The following is a 14174-nucleotide window of genomic DNA, read 5'->3' as shown; positions in this document are numbered from 1 at the left end:
AAGGTGACTTACAGACGGAGAGCGGTTCGGTGAAATCATATATATATCATGCTGACCAAATCATACACTTCACAATCACATCAAAAATCGCTTTTAAAAGCCTTACTAAACATAACGGAGATGTTCTTTTGGTATCTAATCTTGCTCCGTATTCCCCTGTGTGGAAAGGTTCTGAATGCGAGCTTTGCTCAAGAGAAATCAGAATATGTATCTGTGTGGTTGTAAGAATTACGTGAGAGATACACAGACGAACTGGCCTTGTGATTTAATTAGTGAGCCTGTGTGTTGAAAGGTCGGCGGGGCGCACGCCGATGGGGCGGCTGCCACACCAAAAATTGTACAGCTCGCCTGTTTTGATGTTGACGATTGTCTTGACGGTGGGTGCCTTGTCGGTACTCTGACATACAGGTTCACTATGATCTAATGAATGCGTGAGGGTGTTGTGTGAAGTGACTGATGTTGGTGTGCGTTGCGTTGCAGATTTTGCTTTCGTAGCGTGGTAGATGAGAGATTTTTTTTGAGCAGCAGTTGCAAACAACATCCGCTTTCTAGATGTGTGGATTTGTCCGCAGATCGCAGGTTATATATTTATATACATTCAAATGCAGATATTTGCAGTTTTTCTTTCTTTCTAATTTTGAATCATTGAAGATCTTTCTAAAGCATATCTGGACATTTGGCAGAAATGTGGCATGAAATATAAAAAAATCAAACCTGCTACCTTTCTTCAACTTTACCTCTCAAATATAAGAATGCCATGGAATAATCTGCACTTCTCATATCTTTATGATATTTTCATCATTCAGCAAACTCAAAACAAGGCATAGATTGTGGGTATTTCGTCAAGTTTTATGATTTTTCTAGCTTTTGAAAAATACTGTTACATATATTAAATTTTTAAGTGATTATCTGATGTCTCGTAAGTCTGCGTGTTACGAGCCCATTCCGGTGGTATTCCGATAATCACAATTTTGGCATTTAAAAAAAAAACATGCAATTTTTTGTTTTTGAATTTTGAGGGCTTTGGATGCATGTAAATTTGCCAGTTTTTGAACTCATTAGGATACTTAGCTCATTCCAAATTATATTACAAGAGAAAAACGCGTTGTAGATCTTATATCCTCTAAAATTGCGGTCGGCTTACAGTTTCCGAATAAAGTTTAACGTCTTACGAAATAAAGTTACTCATTGATTCGTGTTCATGAGCAGAAACGCCTAGAGTCGTACGATATGTAAGGTAACCGAAATTACTTAACCTCCACGATTCGCTTGTATCCCGTCACTGCAAATATGATGAGGTTTCAAACATGTTGGCACCTGGCGCGCTTTCGTGAGTTCATATATCGAAGATCGCACCACTAACCTCGGGAAAGTGCGTGCACGTCGGGTTCAAAATTGGAAGGGTCGGTCAGTTCCTTTATTAGTTCAAAGCTCGTTATTCCCGTCGTACTCCTAAAATCAACGAAACAAAACGTCTTAGATACATAGTAGATAGGTTCGCGAAAAATATCTTAGTGGACGAGGGCCCATAAATACCGCCAAGAGTTTTATCGTATATAGAGAAGAAACGCGGCAAACAACTAACACAAAATTCCTATACCCTCTAGTAACAACAAGTATCGAACTAACACCCCTTTCCTTCCTTCCTTTGATCTACGTTCTGGACCGGCAGGCGTCGGTATTGATCAGCATGCAGGGGTTATTGGAGATGCACATCGAAAAGCTAAATCCCAAGCAGGAATCACTTAATTTGATTTACAACTCCAATCGATCCTGATCAGTAACGAAGTGGCAACCGGTGGTGATCAATCAAGCTCAAGCTCAAGCTCAAGAAGAATAGTTTATTCAGAAAAGTTTTAGAAGATTCAAAAATATGAAACATTGTTGAACCAATGAAACTCCTCTCTTTTTTTTTTGGTACAAAGTTATAAAGTATATAACATGGAACTTACTTAAAAGTTAGTTTTTATACCTAAATTTTGTTAGTTGCATTTTACACGAAAGTTTTGTTCAGAGGAATTGTTAGAGCACACAAAATACACATTTTTTCCAAAAGCCATATATGTTCAGGACTTTTTCTTACAAAATTATATTATATTTTGACTTATTATTTCGTTAATTTCAAGAACGTATAGGTTAAAAAGTGGCAAGTGAAATCATGATGTCAATACTTTTTCTTGAAGTTAAGCTGAAGTACTATAAACTCCTTAAGCTTCCATTTGTCCCAATCCACCCATATTAGATTACGGCGAGCATATGTTACAGTAGGTTTTCATATATTCAAAATACCAACTTTTTTTTGTTAAGAGATAGAGGAATGGTTCGTTTGGCAAAGTTTTAGAACGTGCAAAAATATGAATCTTTGCTGAACAAACTAAATTCTTTTCTTCATTGGGAACAAAGTTACAGAGTATTTTCTGTTAAAGTTACTCAAAAGTTAGTTTTTTGTACTTAACTTTGTTAGCTACATTTTACAAGAAAACATGCATTTGGGCATACAAAACACACGTTTTTGTTGAAGGCAACACATCTCCAGGTCTTTTCCTTACAAAGTTAAAGCATGTTTTAACTTATTTTTTCGATAATTTTAAGAACGTGTAAAGTAAAAAGGGGCCAGTAGAATCATGATGTTAATACTTTTCTAGAAGTTTAGCTCGAATGCTCAGAACCGTTATAAGTTTCATCTGTCCCAATCCATCTAATCATTATTCTATACGTTGTTCAAATTATCGAAAACATATGCTGAAATGTGTTATAACTTTGTAAGTAAAAGTTCTGGAGATGTATGGCCTTCAACAAAAACGTGTGTCTTGTATGCCCAAATGCTTCTTTAGAACAACGTTTTCTTGTAAAATGTATGTAACGAAAGTTGAGTACAGAAAACTAACTTTTAAGTAACTTTCATAGAATGTACGCTGTAACTCTGTACCCAATGAAGATAGGAATTTAGTTTGTTCAGCAAAGATTCATATTTTTGCATGTTCTAAAACTTTGCCAAACAAACTATTCCTCTATCTCGTAACACCAAAAAGTTAGTATTTTTAATATATGAAAACCTATTGTAAAATATGCTCGCCGTACTCTAATATGGGTGGATTGGGACGAATGGAAGCTTAAGGAGTTTATAGTACTTCAGCTTAACTTCAAGAAAAAGTACTGATATCATGATTCCACTTGCCCCTTTTTAACCTATACGTTTTTGAAGTTATCGAAAAATAAAGCTAAAATATGATATAACTTTGTAAGGAAAAGTCCTGGAGATTTATGGTCTCTGGCAAAAGTGTGTGTTTTGTGTGTCCCAACAATTCCTCCGAACAATACTTTCGTGTAAAATGCAACTAACAAAATTTAAGTACAAAAAATTAACTTTCAAGTAAGTTCCATGTTATATACTTTATAACTTTGTAACAAAAAAGATAAGGGTTTCATTTGTTCAACAAAGTTTCATATTTTTCAATCATCTACAACTTTGCTGAATAAACTATTCTTCTATCTCTTAACACAAAAAAGTTATTTTTTTTATTTCTAGTATAGAAAACTTTTCATACTTTTTGACAATTCGAGAATTTGCGGGTCAATAATCCAAACAATTGTTCCGAAGACGGTATTAAGCTAGGATGAAGGTGAAAGGCGCTATGGAATTAAGTTCCACTTTTTGCCTTATTGGACCACTATGCAGTGGCAGGGTAGAAAATATCAAAACTCATTAGTGCACTCATTATCACAATGTGAAAAAAATCACTGTAAACGCTAGGAAAAATCATATTTAATATTTATAATTATAATCGGAAGCAAACAAATTATCTGTATAAAAAACGTCAAAGTGAAATAAATTTTGTTTAAAATAATATTAACGAATCGGAAATAATCAAAACTATTAAAACTCACATGACACATTCATGACCGTGACGTTAGAACCAAATAGAAATACCACACACACACACTTGTGCGTGGCATCCCGATCAGAAAAAAAAAAACAAAAATGTAACAGAAGCTGTTAGTTTGTTATGGGAAAAACACTTTCAGGCTGTGTTTTCAATTTGATCCCGTTAGGTGTTAAAATAACAGAAATGATTCTACAAGTATCAAACACATATCAAACTTTGGTACTAATGTATCAGCTTTCTAACAAAATACAATAGTATATAGATCAGTATAATAACAGCCATTGTTAGAAACAACAGATTTAAATAGAGACAACAATTTATTGAACTGGTTTCACAACAACTTCATTACAGGATTTGTTATTATAACACATTCAGATTTAATTTTGTTATCAAAATCATATGAAAAAATACAAAATCGTATCAAAATTTGTTATTTGTATCTCGCGTTTATAGAATTTTGTATTTTTTTAGTTATGCTCTTCTGATTGGGATACCATTGGTATAAATCGGTTTGAATCAGAAACGTTGATAAATGTTGTGCTCTAGTGAAAAAAGGCCACACTCACACTTGTGGGTGGTCCCAACAGCGTCCTTACTGTCTGTTGCTTTAAACCGGTACCAAATATAAAAATTCTAATAGTGCTTCTCTAATAAGCTGATTGAATAGAAGATGAACCGGAAATAGCTAAATGAAGACGAGTACGAGTTATAAGTGTAATCGCATCACTTATCAAGGTGAATCCTGATCCAACGTACTCTTCCCTACAAACAAAAAATCCTATCCTGTGACCTTTATGGAGATGCAGATATTAACACGTTTTCCGAATAGCAAAGGTCATGCCGTTATTGATCCTTTGAAATATTGAGTCACTGAAACTTGCTCAATGAGAATGGTTGGCCACTCCAGCCACGTTCAGTTGATTCCCTGTGCAATTCTGCTCATTGATATGTGCAGTCAGTCAAGCTCAACTAAGCTGAGCTATCTTGATTAATTTTTCGGGAAACCCCTCTATTATTACAATTATTACAGATTCGGGAAGAACACAAAAGACTGTGCTTCACAGGATCATAAAAACGATGTGTGATGATTTTGTAAAATTTGTAAAATTGTGTGAGTGTGTGTATGTGTAGGGGGGAGTTTTTACGCATTTGATAGTAAATCTGAAAACTCCAGATTTATATAAAAAGGCTTCTCTCCATTATCTCTCTTTTAGACTGTTCAGTCAGATTCGGCTGAAGGAAATAAACAATTAACATTAACATTATACAGAAACTTTACAAGACGCCAGAAATTGCGGTGTCGGACCTTTAAGACCTTAAAATCAAAACCTCTGCTCTATTTGAAACTTCTTCCATAATTTGATATCAAATAATAATCGAACATGAAAAGACTGTCCATAACTGGTGAACCTTTATTTCCGGTGACGTTTCAACGCTCATTGTTCAGCAATGGATATTAGGGTGGGACAAAAAATAAATGTTAGCTCCCATGCACTTTTCGTGTTCCTTATGGGTCCCATAGCAACTGTGTAACTTTTCAGATCGATCGGTGAAACGCCCGATTTGCGCCCGATTTTTAAAGTTTCGATATGATTTTATATGGGGAAATCCACTTTTTCAATACTTATTCTCTAGAGATGTCCAGTTGGCTGTTAAAAATATATCAATACATGATATTTGTGGGAAATTTTGCTGGAAAAAAACTCTTCTGAAGACCGTAAGGCGCTACGATGCTTGTAGAAACAGCTATTCACCCCAAACTGATTGAATGTCTGACGAACGGCTCACCATTGAAATTTTCCAGCAACACTGCTACAGCATGCTGCTATTGCAAACTTGCTTAAGTATGAGAAACAATTTCGCGTGGAATTAATTTTCAAAGGGTGATTTTTGCTCATAGTATCTTCGGGGAAGCCTCCAAGATAAATTTAAGCGATATCATTTCTCATCACATGGTTGAATTTGCAACAGCAGCATGCTGCAGCAGCATTGCTAGTAAAATCCAATGGTGAGCCGTTTGTCAGATATTTAATCAGTCTGGGGTGAATATCTTTTTTTACAAGCAAGGTAGCGCCTTGCGGTCTTCAGAAGAGTTTTTTTCCGGGAAAATTTCCTATAAATATCTTGTATTGATATATTTTAAGAGCCAACTGGAAATCTCTATAGAAAAAGTTTTGAAAAAGTGGTTTTTCCCATATAAAATCATATGGAAGCTTTAAAACTCGGGCGCAAATCGAGCGTTTCACCGATCGATCTGAAAAGTTACACAGTTGTTATAGGACCCATAAGGAACACGAAAAGTGCATGGGAGCGAAAAAATAACACCATCGCTTTTTCCCGTATAACCATGTCCCAGTCTAATGGGTATTCTATCATTTATCGCTTATTTCTTCTATATTTTTATGAAAAAAGCAATGATTCTAATTCTACGGATGTGAACTATGATCAAAGTAACTATTTTCATAAATACGGCATGTGCTATAAATAATTGCAAAAATGTTTTATATGACATAATGACTAGACATAATGACATAATTACATACTCAATTAATTTTTCTTTGATTTTTTTCCCAGGTTGCCTGAATACATTGGCAGTTTATTCAATTTTTATGTTTAAAATGAATTCAAAAATGCGTCCTAACCACCATTTGATTCAAGTAATCATTACAAAAAACGAACAATTCCACCTAGCGGTGTGCATGATAAACTCTACGCCTACTACTTACTTACTTTCTTGGTGAAACATCCCTAAGTATTACACCTGCATCACAATAGTACGTCAACGCACTCGGACCATGGCAGCTTGTCTCCAGTTTCTTGGGCGTCCTACTCCCAAGATCTTGCTCCACCTTATACAACCATCTTGCTCGTTGCGCGCCTCTACATCTTGTTCTGGCCGAATTCAAGACGAACACCATAATTGCGGGATTGTTGTTTGGCACCAATTGTATCCATCCAGCTTTAGCGACTTCCTGCATACTGGGCTCGCCGTAGAGTTGCGCCTGCTCGTGATTCATTCTTCGCTTCCACACGATATACTCACATACTACACCGAAGATGGTCCTAAGCACACGTCACTCGAAAACGGCTAGTATTTGCATGTCCTCTTCCTCCTCAAGCATTGTCCATGTCTCATTCCCGTAGAGAACTATCGGTCTTATAAGCGTCTTGTGCATGATGCACTTGGCACGGGGGCGAAGGTTTCCAGACCACAACGTCTTATGAAGGCCGTGGTAGACATGACTTCCACGGAAGTTTCCATCGTACAATTTAAAATGTTTCTGAGGTCGATTTGAGGCTTCAGTGCATCATTACGTTTCCGGAAATACCAATATTTGGTGGTATTTGGTCACTTTCCGCTGTTTTCCAGAAACCGGAAGTCACCATCTTAGATTTCAAAATGGCATTTGGTGACATTTTCTGCTTTTTCATGCATTTTCTGGCCTCTAGGTGTCATTCTGGTTCCGGAAACACCGATATCAGAAACCGGAAGTTTCTATCTTATATTCAAAAATGACGTCTGGAGTCGAGTTTTGGACCCGACCATTTTAGGCTGTTTAACGGAAAACCTGTTTGAAATATCTGTTTAATTGGTATGGGAGAATACGGAGGAGTGTCAAACCACCACAGAAATTTGTGTTTGATTTGTATAAGAGCCCTCCCATCCGGAATTTGTGTTTCATTTGTAGGGAATCCCTCCCTTCCAGGAGAGGGAGGGGTGTCAAACTATGATTGGCATATTTGTTATCCCTAAAAACATTCACCTGCCAAATTTGGTTCCATTTACTTGGTTAGTTCTCGAGATGTGTAGAAATTTGTGTTTCATTTGTATGGAACCCCTCCCTTTTAGAAAAAGGAGGGATGTCGAACTGTTTATGTTCATGATAATAATAATACCAATTATTAATTAAAATTTAAAAATTAATAATCAATCATCATAATAATTGTTACCCACAAAAACATTCACATGCCAATTTTGGTTGTATTTGCTTGATTAGTTCTCGAGTTGTGCGAAATTTGTATTCCATTTGTATGGGACCCCTCCATTACAGAAGAGGGAGGGGTGTCAAACCATTATGGACACATTTTTCACCCCTGAAAACATCCACATGCCAAATTAGATTCCACTTACTTGGAAGTTTTCGAGATGTGCAGAAATTTTTGTTTCATTTGTAAGGGACTCCTCCCTTCCAGAAGGGGGAGGGGTTTCAAAATATCTTAGCCACCTTTTTCAACCCCTATTTACAAAATATCACGCCGATCGGTTCAGTAGTTTCCAAGCCTATATGGATCAGACAAACAGACAGACAGAGCTTAATTTTTATATGTTTAGATGGCATGGGTCACACAAGTGACCGAAACTCTATCTCTAGGGTGTTGAAACAAATCTAGCTGAAACTTGGATGGTAAAACAAATAAATTGGATAAACTACAAGATAAATTTTAAATGTAGCACGCTCCAAAAATCTGAAAACAGTAATAACAAAGTATGAGTAAAATTTTTCAGAGAGCAAATGACGAATTCGAAAATTACAAGACGCCTTTACAGAGCTGGTCAAACGTACATAATTTCTCATTTTTCACAGCTCATTGAGCCACCTTGGAATTCAAATTGGCGAATGTAGTTGATTTCTGGACTCTAGGCATTATCCCGGTTTCAAAAATACCCATATGTAACTGTTGAGGAATGTTTTCCAGAAGAACCACGATACAATAAACGATAAAAATATAATCACTTAGTTAAGGAGATGTCCCTATCTATCAAAGCAATCAAATTAGATAAATTATAAGACAACAATGCGAGTTTTGCAGAGTAAAACACACATAAAAAAAAAGATTAAAATCAGAACAGTCGGAAGTTCGAGAAATGAATATCAAAAACAAATTAATTCTAAATATTCATTCGGGCTAGTCAGAGCCGGATTTAAGGGGAGGCCCAGGGGGCCCGGGCCCCGGGCCCCCACATTTTTGGGGCCCCCACAAAACGAGAAAAAGTTCTTTTCGCTATCAATAATGAGATTCAATCAAAAGTTTAATTTACAGCAAGAAAATTTAAACAGACCATTCCAATCTGAAACTTTCCTTCAGTGTTATTTTTCCGCGAGCGTCAATATCACAACTACATCCATAAGAGTTCACCTTCGATTCTCTTGGAATGACACACATCACACAGCGCGCATGGGAGGTAAAGCAAAAGAAGAAAATAATCCAGAAGTTTTTTTAATGCATTGCTGTTGATTCCAAAGAAAAATAAGCTTACTTTTTTTTCTTTTATTCTCGCTTATTTTCCGTCGGTCTAGTTCCGCCACTGTTGTGGCCAATCACCGACGCCCAGGGAGGCGACTCCACACCCAGGACCCTAACTCACGACCCGTTTATCAACGGACCGGCGCCAACGGCTTTACTTCCTCATGCGATGGAAGGCGTGATCCCAGAGATTTTTCGCCTCAGAAAATCTCCCGGTGTCGGCTAGTATTGAATCTAGACCAGTTGGGTTGGTTGTGAGTAGATCACGCCACCTCACAACCATCGACACCTATGTCGGCAGTGGGATTCGAGCCCAGGCGTCGAGCGTGGTTGGCGGAGACGTTACCGACCACACTAGGCCCCCGCTCTAAATAAGCTTACTTGTCCGTGTGCAAATTTTATTGACCTGCAGATGTGTGTAGTTTTTTCCTAGTTTCTGTAGATTATTGCTTATATTTGCGCCTTATATTTGCGCAGTCTCTCTCAAATCGTGTGCAAATTTTTGCCTGTGGATTGCAATTTTTTCAAATTGCGGTAGAATTTTTTCAGATATCAAGAAAAAGTTTTCGAATTCCAGGTTTGGCTGTAAACAGTAAGCAAGCACCGAATTTATTATTACATTTGTTCAAAATGTGCGATCGCCACAAAACCCCGCGTGTATATCAAAGTGGAGCTCGAAAGTGGAGTGGAGAAGAAAAAAATCAAAAACTCTTTAGTGCCTCCAAAAATCATTTTATTTGAGGATTTATTTGAGCCTAATACCCCGTTCACACTACACTCCTTATTACCCGAAATCGGGCCATTCGTGCTGTCGAGGCCATATCACCATGTCATATCCATATCACCTGATATTCCATACAATCGATATCATGTTCGAAAACCAATAAAAACCAGATTTGCAGCGGTTGGCAACACGACCAACAGACATTCGACGCAACCCTACAAATTTCGAAATTCGCTCTGCATGCGAAATAGAAGGAAGGAAATATTTTTACTCTTATCATCCCGCGCATTTTGACAATTGCTTATGAGAGTTCACATTGGTGCGAGCCAACTAGCTGAAATCTCTATCCTAATTACATGGCTCTTGTTGTCTTGTTTTTGCCTTGACCTGTTTTTGTTTTCTTCTCTTTTCAATTACCGAAGTAAATGTCAAACCATATCATCTGACTGTAGAGTGAACACCCGAAGTGATATCCAATATCATCTGGCGATATCAGGAAATATGCGGCGTAGTCTAAACAAGGCATAATGATCTCGAACGTAACTGGAGAAAGGTCTTTTTCGAAGATGAAGATGAAGATGATTGGAAATAGGTTGCGTACGACTATGAAAAATGAAAGGCTGTTATACTTAGCATTTTTAAGTTGAGAGTACGATATTCTGAAAGAGTTGAATGTTGATTATTTAATTAATAAGTTCTCTGAACAAAAAAAACTCTAACAAATTTTTGGTAACTTTTCAATACGATTTAACTCGTACGATAGAAAAAACGGTTTTGTTTTATTTCGAGGCCCCCACTGTAAACTGGGCCCCGGGCCCCCACAATCGTAAATCCGGCTCTGGGGCTAGTCCACAACCATTCCAAATAAAATGCTATAGCTACTAAAGAAAGACCATGTTTCGGATGAAAAGAGACATTAAATTCAACAATTCCTTGAGTATAAATTGCAATACTATTTCATTTTTATTTCATTGTCAAAAATAAATATTCACTATCACTATTGGTGAACAATCATATTTGTCAGGAAATCTTGAAATAAATAATTGAAGCTCATTCAAATTAAATCGCGAATCAATTTGTTTAAAATCATTCAACAACTGTCACATGTCCACAAATAACCGAGAAAGAAGCCGAGATTTTTATCACATCGTTTGTTGATCGTTTTTTCTTTACCAAGTGCCAGGAGCCGGAGCAAGATTCAGCGACTTCTGGTTGAGAGCATGTCCAACTAGAGGAGCCTTGTGAACCGCTCCTCGGTTGGCAGCGACGTACGAAGCGGCATGATGAACTGGGGCCACAACGGCACCGTGGTTCCAGTGAGCATCACCATGATAGGCTAGAGCAGGAGCACCCCAGTGACCATCCCAGCTGTTGTATGCAACGGCGGCCGGTGCGTATCCCCAGTGATTGTCGTGAGCGTTAGCGTAGGCCCAGCTGTGATGATCATTGGACTGAACGACGGTTGGTGCTCCGTGATGGGCAGCGTATGTCACTACGGGGGCAACGGCAGCGTATCCGTGATGACCGGCGTAGAGCGCTGGGACGTACGATCCTTCGGTGGTGATCGCCGCGAGGGCAACAATGACTGCAACTGCGATGCACTTCAGAAGAGAAAACATTTTTATTAAATTTTGTGTTTTTCAAAAACAACTCATCAACAAACCTTCATGTTTACTTTTTTGGAGCTTGACCTGTTGTTGCCTACTTGAGCACTGGTTAGACTGTGATTGAGGTTGACGAAAAATCGCCAATTTATAGCACCGTTTTGGGTCCTATCACTGTCCATAGGAATGGAGCCTTTCACAAAACTATCAGTTAGAAGCAATTCAATTGCTTGCATTTTTTTAAGTTGTGCTTATTTTAGTACATTTATCATGTTATTCAATCTATTTGCTTGGCAGTCCAAACGGCTTTAAATCTGTTTCATGTTCGTTTAAGAAAATATTTAACTCACAAACCGTCAAGATTTAAAATTATTTTATCAGTTGTACATTTATCTTAAACTAACGATATGCTTCCGGGTTACAATACTTCTTTTGATTGTTATCAGCTACCGCTAATAACAATTAGAATATGCGCGAGTAAACTTGCCAAGCAACTATCATTCTTTGAAGAAACAAAGTTCTCGAAACACCGGCTCCTCGACAAAAAAATTGCGTGCCATAAGAAAATCATTTTTCCATATGAACCGAACAATTTTCCAATCAGTTTGCAACCAGTTTCAAGTCGGTCTAAACGGTTTGATTTCAGTAGTAAGAATCTGCAAGATCTGTGCTTGCTTCCGCTTGCTTGATTTGTGAAAGGTAACGCACCACCAAAAGAAGCCAAAATGAGGCAGTATAAATTGTCGGTGTTTCGCCAAATTCAATCACAACTCGATCAGCATTCAACCTGCCAACTTGCTTAGTGCAAATTTCTAAAAACAAATCATGAAGGTAAAATTTGGGATTATTTTCAAAAATAGAGCAAATAATTAATTAAATGTTTCGCCCTACAGTGTATCGCAGCTACAGTCATGGTTGCCCTCATGGCAGTCATCGCCGAAGCATCGTACGCCCCAGCGGTCTACGGAGGCCATTACGGATATGCTGCAGCCCCTGTAGTAACATACGCCGCACCAACCGTCGTCCAGTCCAACGATCATCACAGCTGGGCCTACGCCAACGCTTACAACAATCATTGGGGATACGCACCGGCCGCCGTTGCCTACAACAGCTGGGATGGTCACTGGGGTGCTCCTGCTCTAGCCTATCATGGTGATGCTCACTGGAACCACGGTGCCATTGTGGCTCCAGTTCAGCATGCCGCTTCGTATGTTGCTGCCAACCGAGGAGCAGTCCATAAGGCGCCTCTCGTTGGACACGTTCTCAACCAGAAGTCACTGAATTTGGCTCCAGCTCCTGGAACTTGGTAATTGGTCGGAAGATTTTCCACTCTGGATTTGTAGATACGTGGGACATATGATGCGGGTTGAAAAGATTTAAATACATTTACTTAGTTGAATAATGAAATAATTGTTTCTCTTATTACGCGATGACCTAGGATGAATATTTGAATGAATCTCAAGAAAAAATCGAAACTTGTCAAAAATACTCTCAAACCAAAACCAAAAAAATTAATTCAAAAATAAAACTTTCTTCAATACACGAATTTTTATTTAACTTCTAATGTGCACGATTATATTTTTTTAAAATGGGTAAATAAATTAAAAGTGGGTAGCATAATTTATAATGTCGATAGCTCTGCTGATGGCAAATTAATGCTTACAGAGCAGAATCACGCCAAATGATCTAAATATGTATACGCAAGAATTCAATCGATCATTTTTCATTTAGATGAGACTTTGCACACTTATTCGACTTAACAAATCGAGTATTTTCCGAGGGAGGACAATTTTTTCACAATCTAGAGTAAATTTCTAAAAGAGCATTTGAAGACATAGAGGCATAGATTTTATTAAAGCATTGTAGCTCAAAAACCTTTGGTGGCATAGAAAAACTGTCTGATAATGAATTGTAAAGAAAGCATGATGCCTTTGGGAAAAAACATACATCGTGAAAAAAAATAGTTTTGAATACAAGGATAAAAAAAAACACTAAAGGTCAATTTACAAAAGAGAGGACTTAAATTTTTCCACTTTTTTTTGTTTATAAGGAAACTTTAAACTATAACTTTTGATAAAAAGTTCAGTTGGAAAATATGAAACAAAATTTTATATTGAAGGTCAAATTTTTGGAAACAATATGCAATATCAATATGTCTTATAATCTTACTTTCCAATAATTTTCAACGATTCAGAAAATTATTTCAAATCGAAAAACTTTTATTAATTAATTAACAAAATACATCCCTTTTCATGTTGGTTTCAACTAATGTTCAGAAACTAAATAAACACTGAAAGCTATTTGAATACAAAAAAGAGCTAAATTTTTCCCTTATATTATTATTTTTTTTGAACTTGTCATTTTTTCGAACCTTCTGAAAATAAATCCAGGATGGAGATATGTAAGGAAAATTAAAAGTTAGGTTCCAGTGTTTTTCTTCAATTTCAACTATTTAGAATAAATAGAAATAATATTTTAGAGAATAATCGAGTTCCAATGATGAAATAAAACTTTAATAGCAATTTCAAATCAGCTCTTGGCGACTAACTTTCTAAATGCATTTTTTCCTGAGCTATTTCAAAATAAAATACAACAAACTAAAGTTTTTTTTTTTTGATAAAAATACGCCTTTTTATTACCTTGTCCGTGAATATTAGGCAACAAGCATAGATTCGTTGCATTATATTATCAAAACAACACAATTTAGTTTTT

The 14174-nt window shown here is 37.0% G+C and overlaps 2 protein-coding genes across 2 annotated transcripts; one reads left to right on the top strand and one right to left on the bottom strand.

Moving 5' to 3' along the window:
* Window positions 1-10798: 10798 nt before the first annotated feature.
* Window positions 10799-11576, bottom strand: LOC129726975 (adult cuticle protein 1-like). The gene is made up of 2 exons (XM_055684300.1): window positions 11522-11576; window positions 10799-11459 (listed from the first exon to the last, which is right to left on the bottom strand). The coding sequence occupies exons 1-2, from the start codon at window positions 11525-11527 to the stop codon at window positions 11028-11030; spliced, it is 438 nt and encodes a 145-aa protein (XP_055540275.1). The 5' UTR covers window positions 11528-11576; the 3' UTR covers window positions 10799-11027.
* A 661-nt stretch (window positions 11577-12237) lies between these two features.
* LOC129726978 (adult cuticle protein 1-like) lies at window positions 12238-12956 on the top strand. Its single transcript, XM_055684302.1, has 2 exons — window positions 12238-12293; window positions 12356-12956. The coding sequence occupies exons 1-2, from the start codon at window positions 12288-12290 to the stop codon at window positions 12770-12772; spliced, it is 423 nt and encodes a 140-aa protein (XP_055540277.1). The 5' UTR covers window positions 12238-12287; the 3' UTR covers window positions 12773-12956.
* The last annotated feature ends 1218 nt before the right edge of the window (window positions 12957-14174 follow it).

This window comes from Wyeomyia smithii, chromosome 3 (assembly GCF_029784165.1).
Source record: "Wyeomyia smithii strain HCP4-BCI-WySm-NY-G18 chromosome 3, ASM2978416v1, whole genome shotgun sequence".
In the NCBI taxonomy this organism is placed as follows: Eukaryota; Metazoa; Arthropoda; class Insecta; order Diptera; family Culicidae; genus Wyeomyia; species Wyeomyia smithii.
This window is presented reverse-complemented; position numbering and strand designations above follow the sequence as displayed.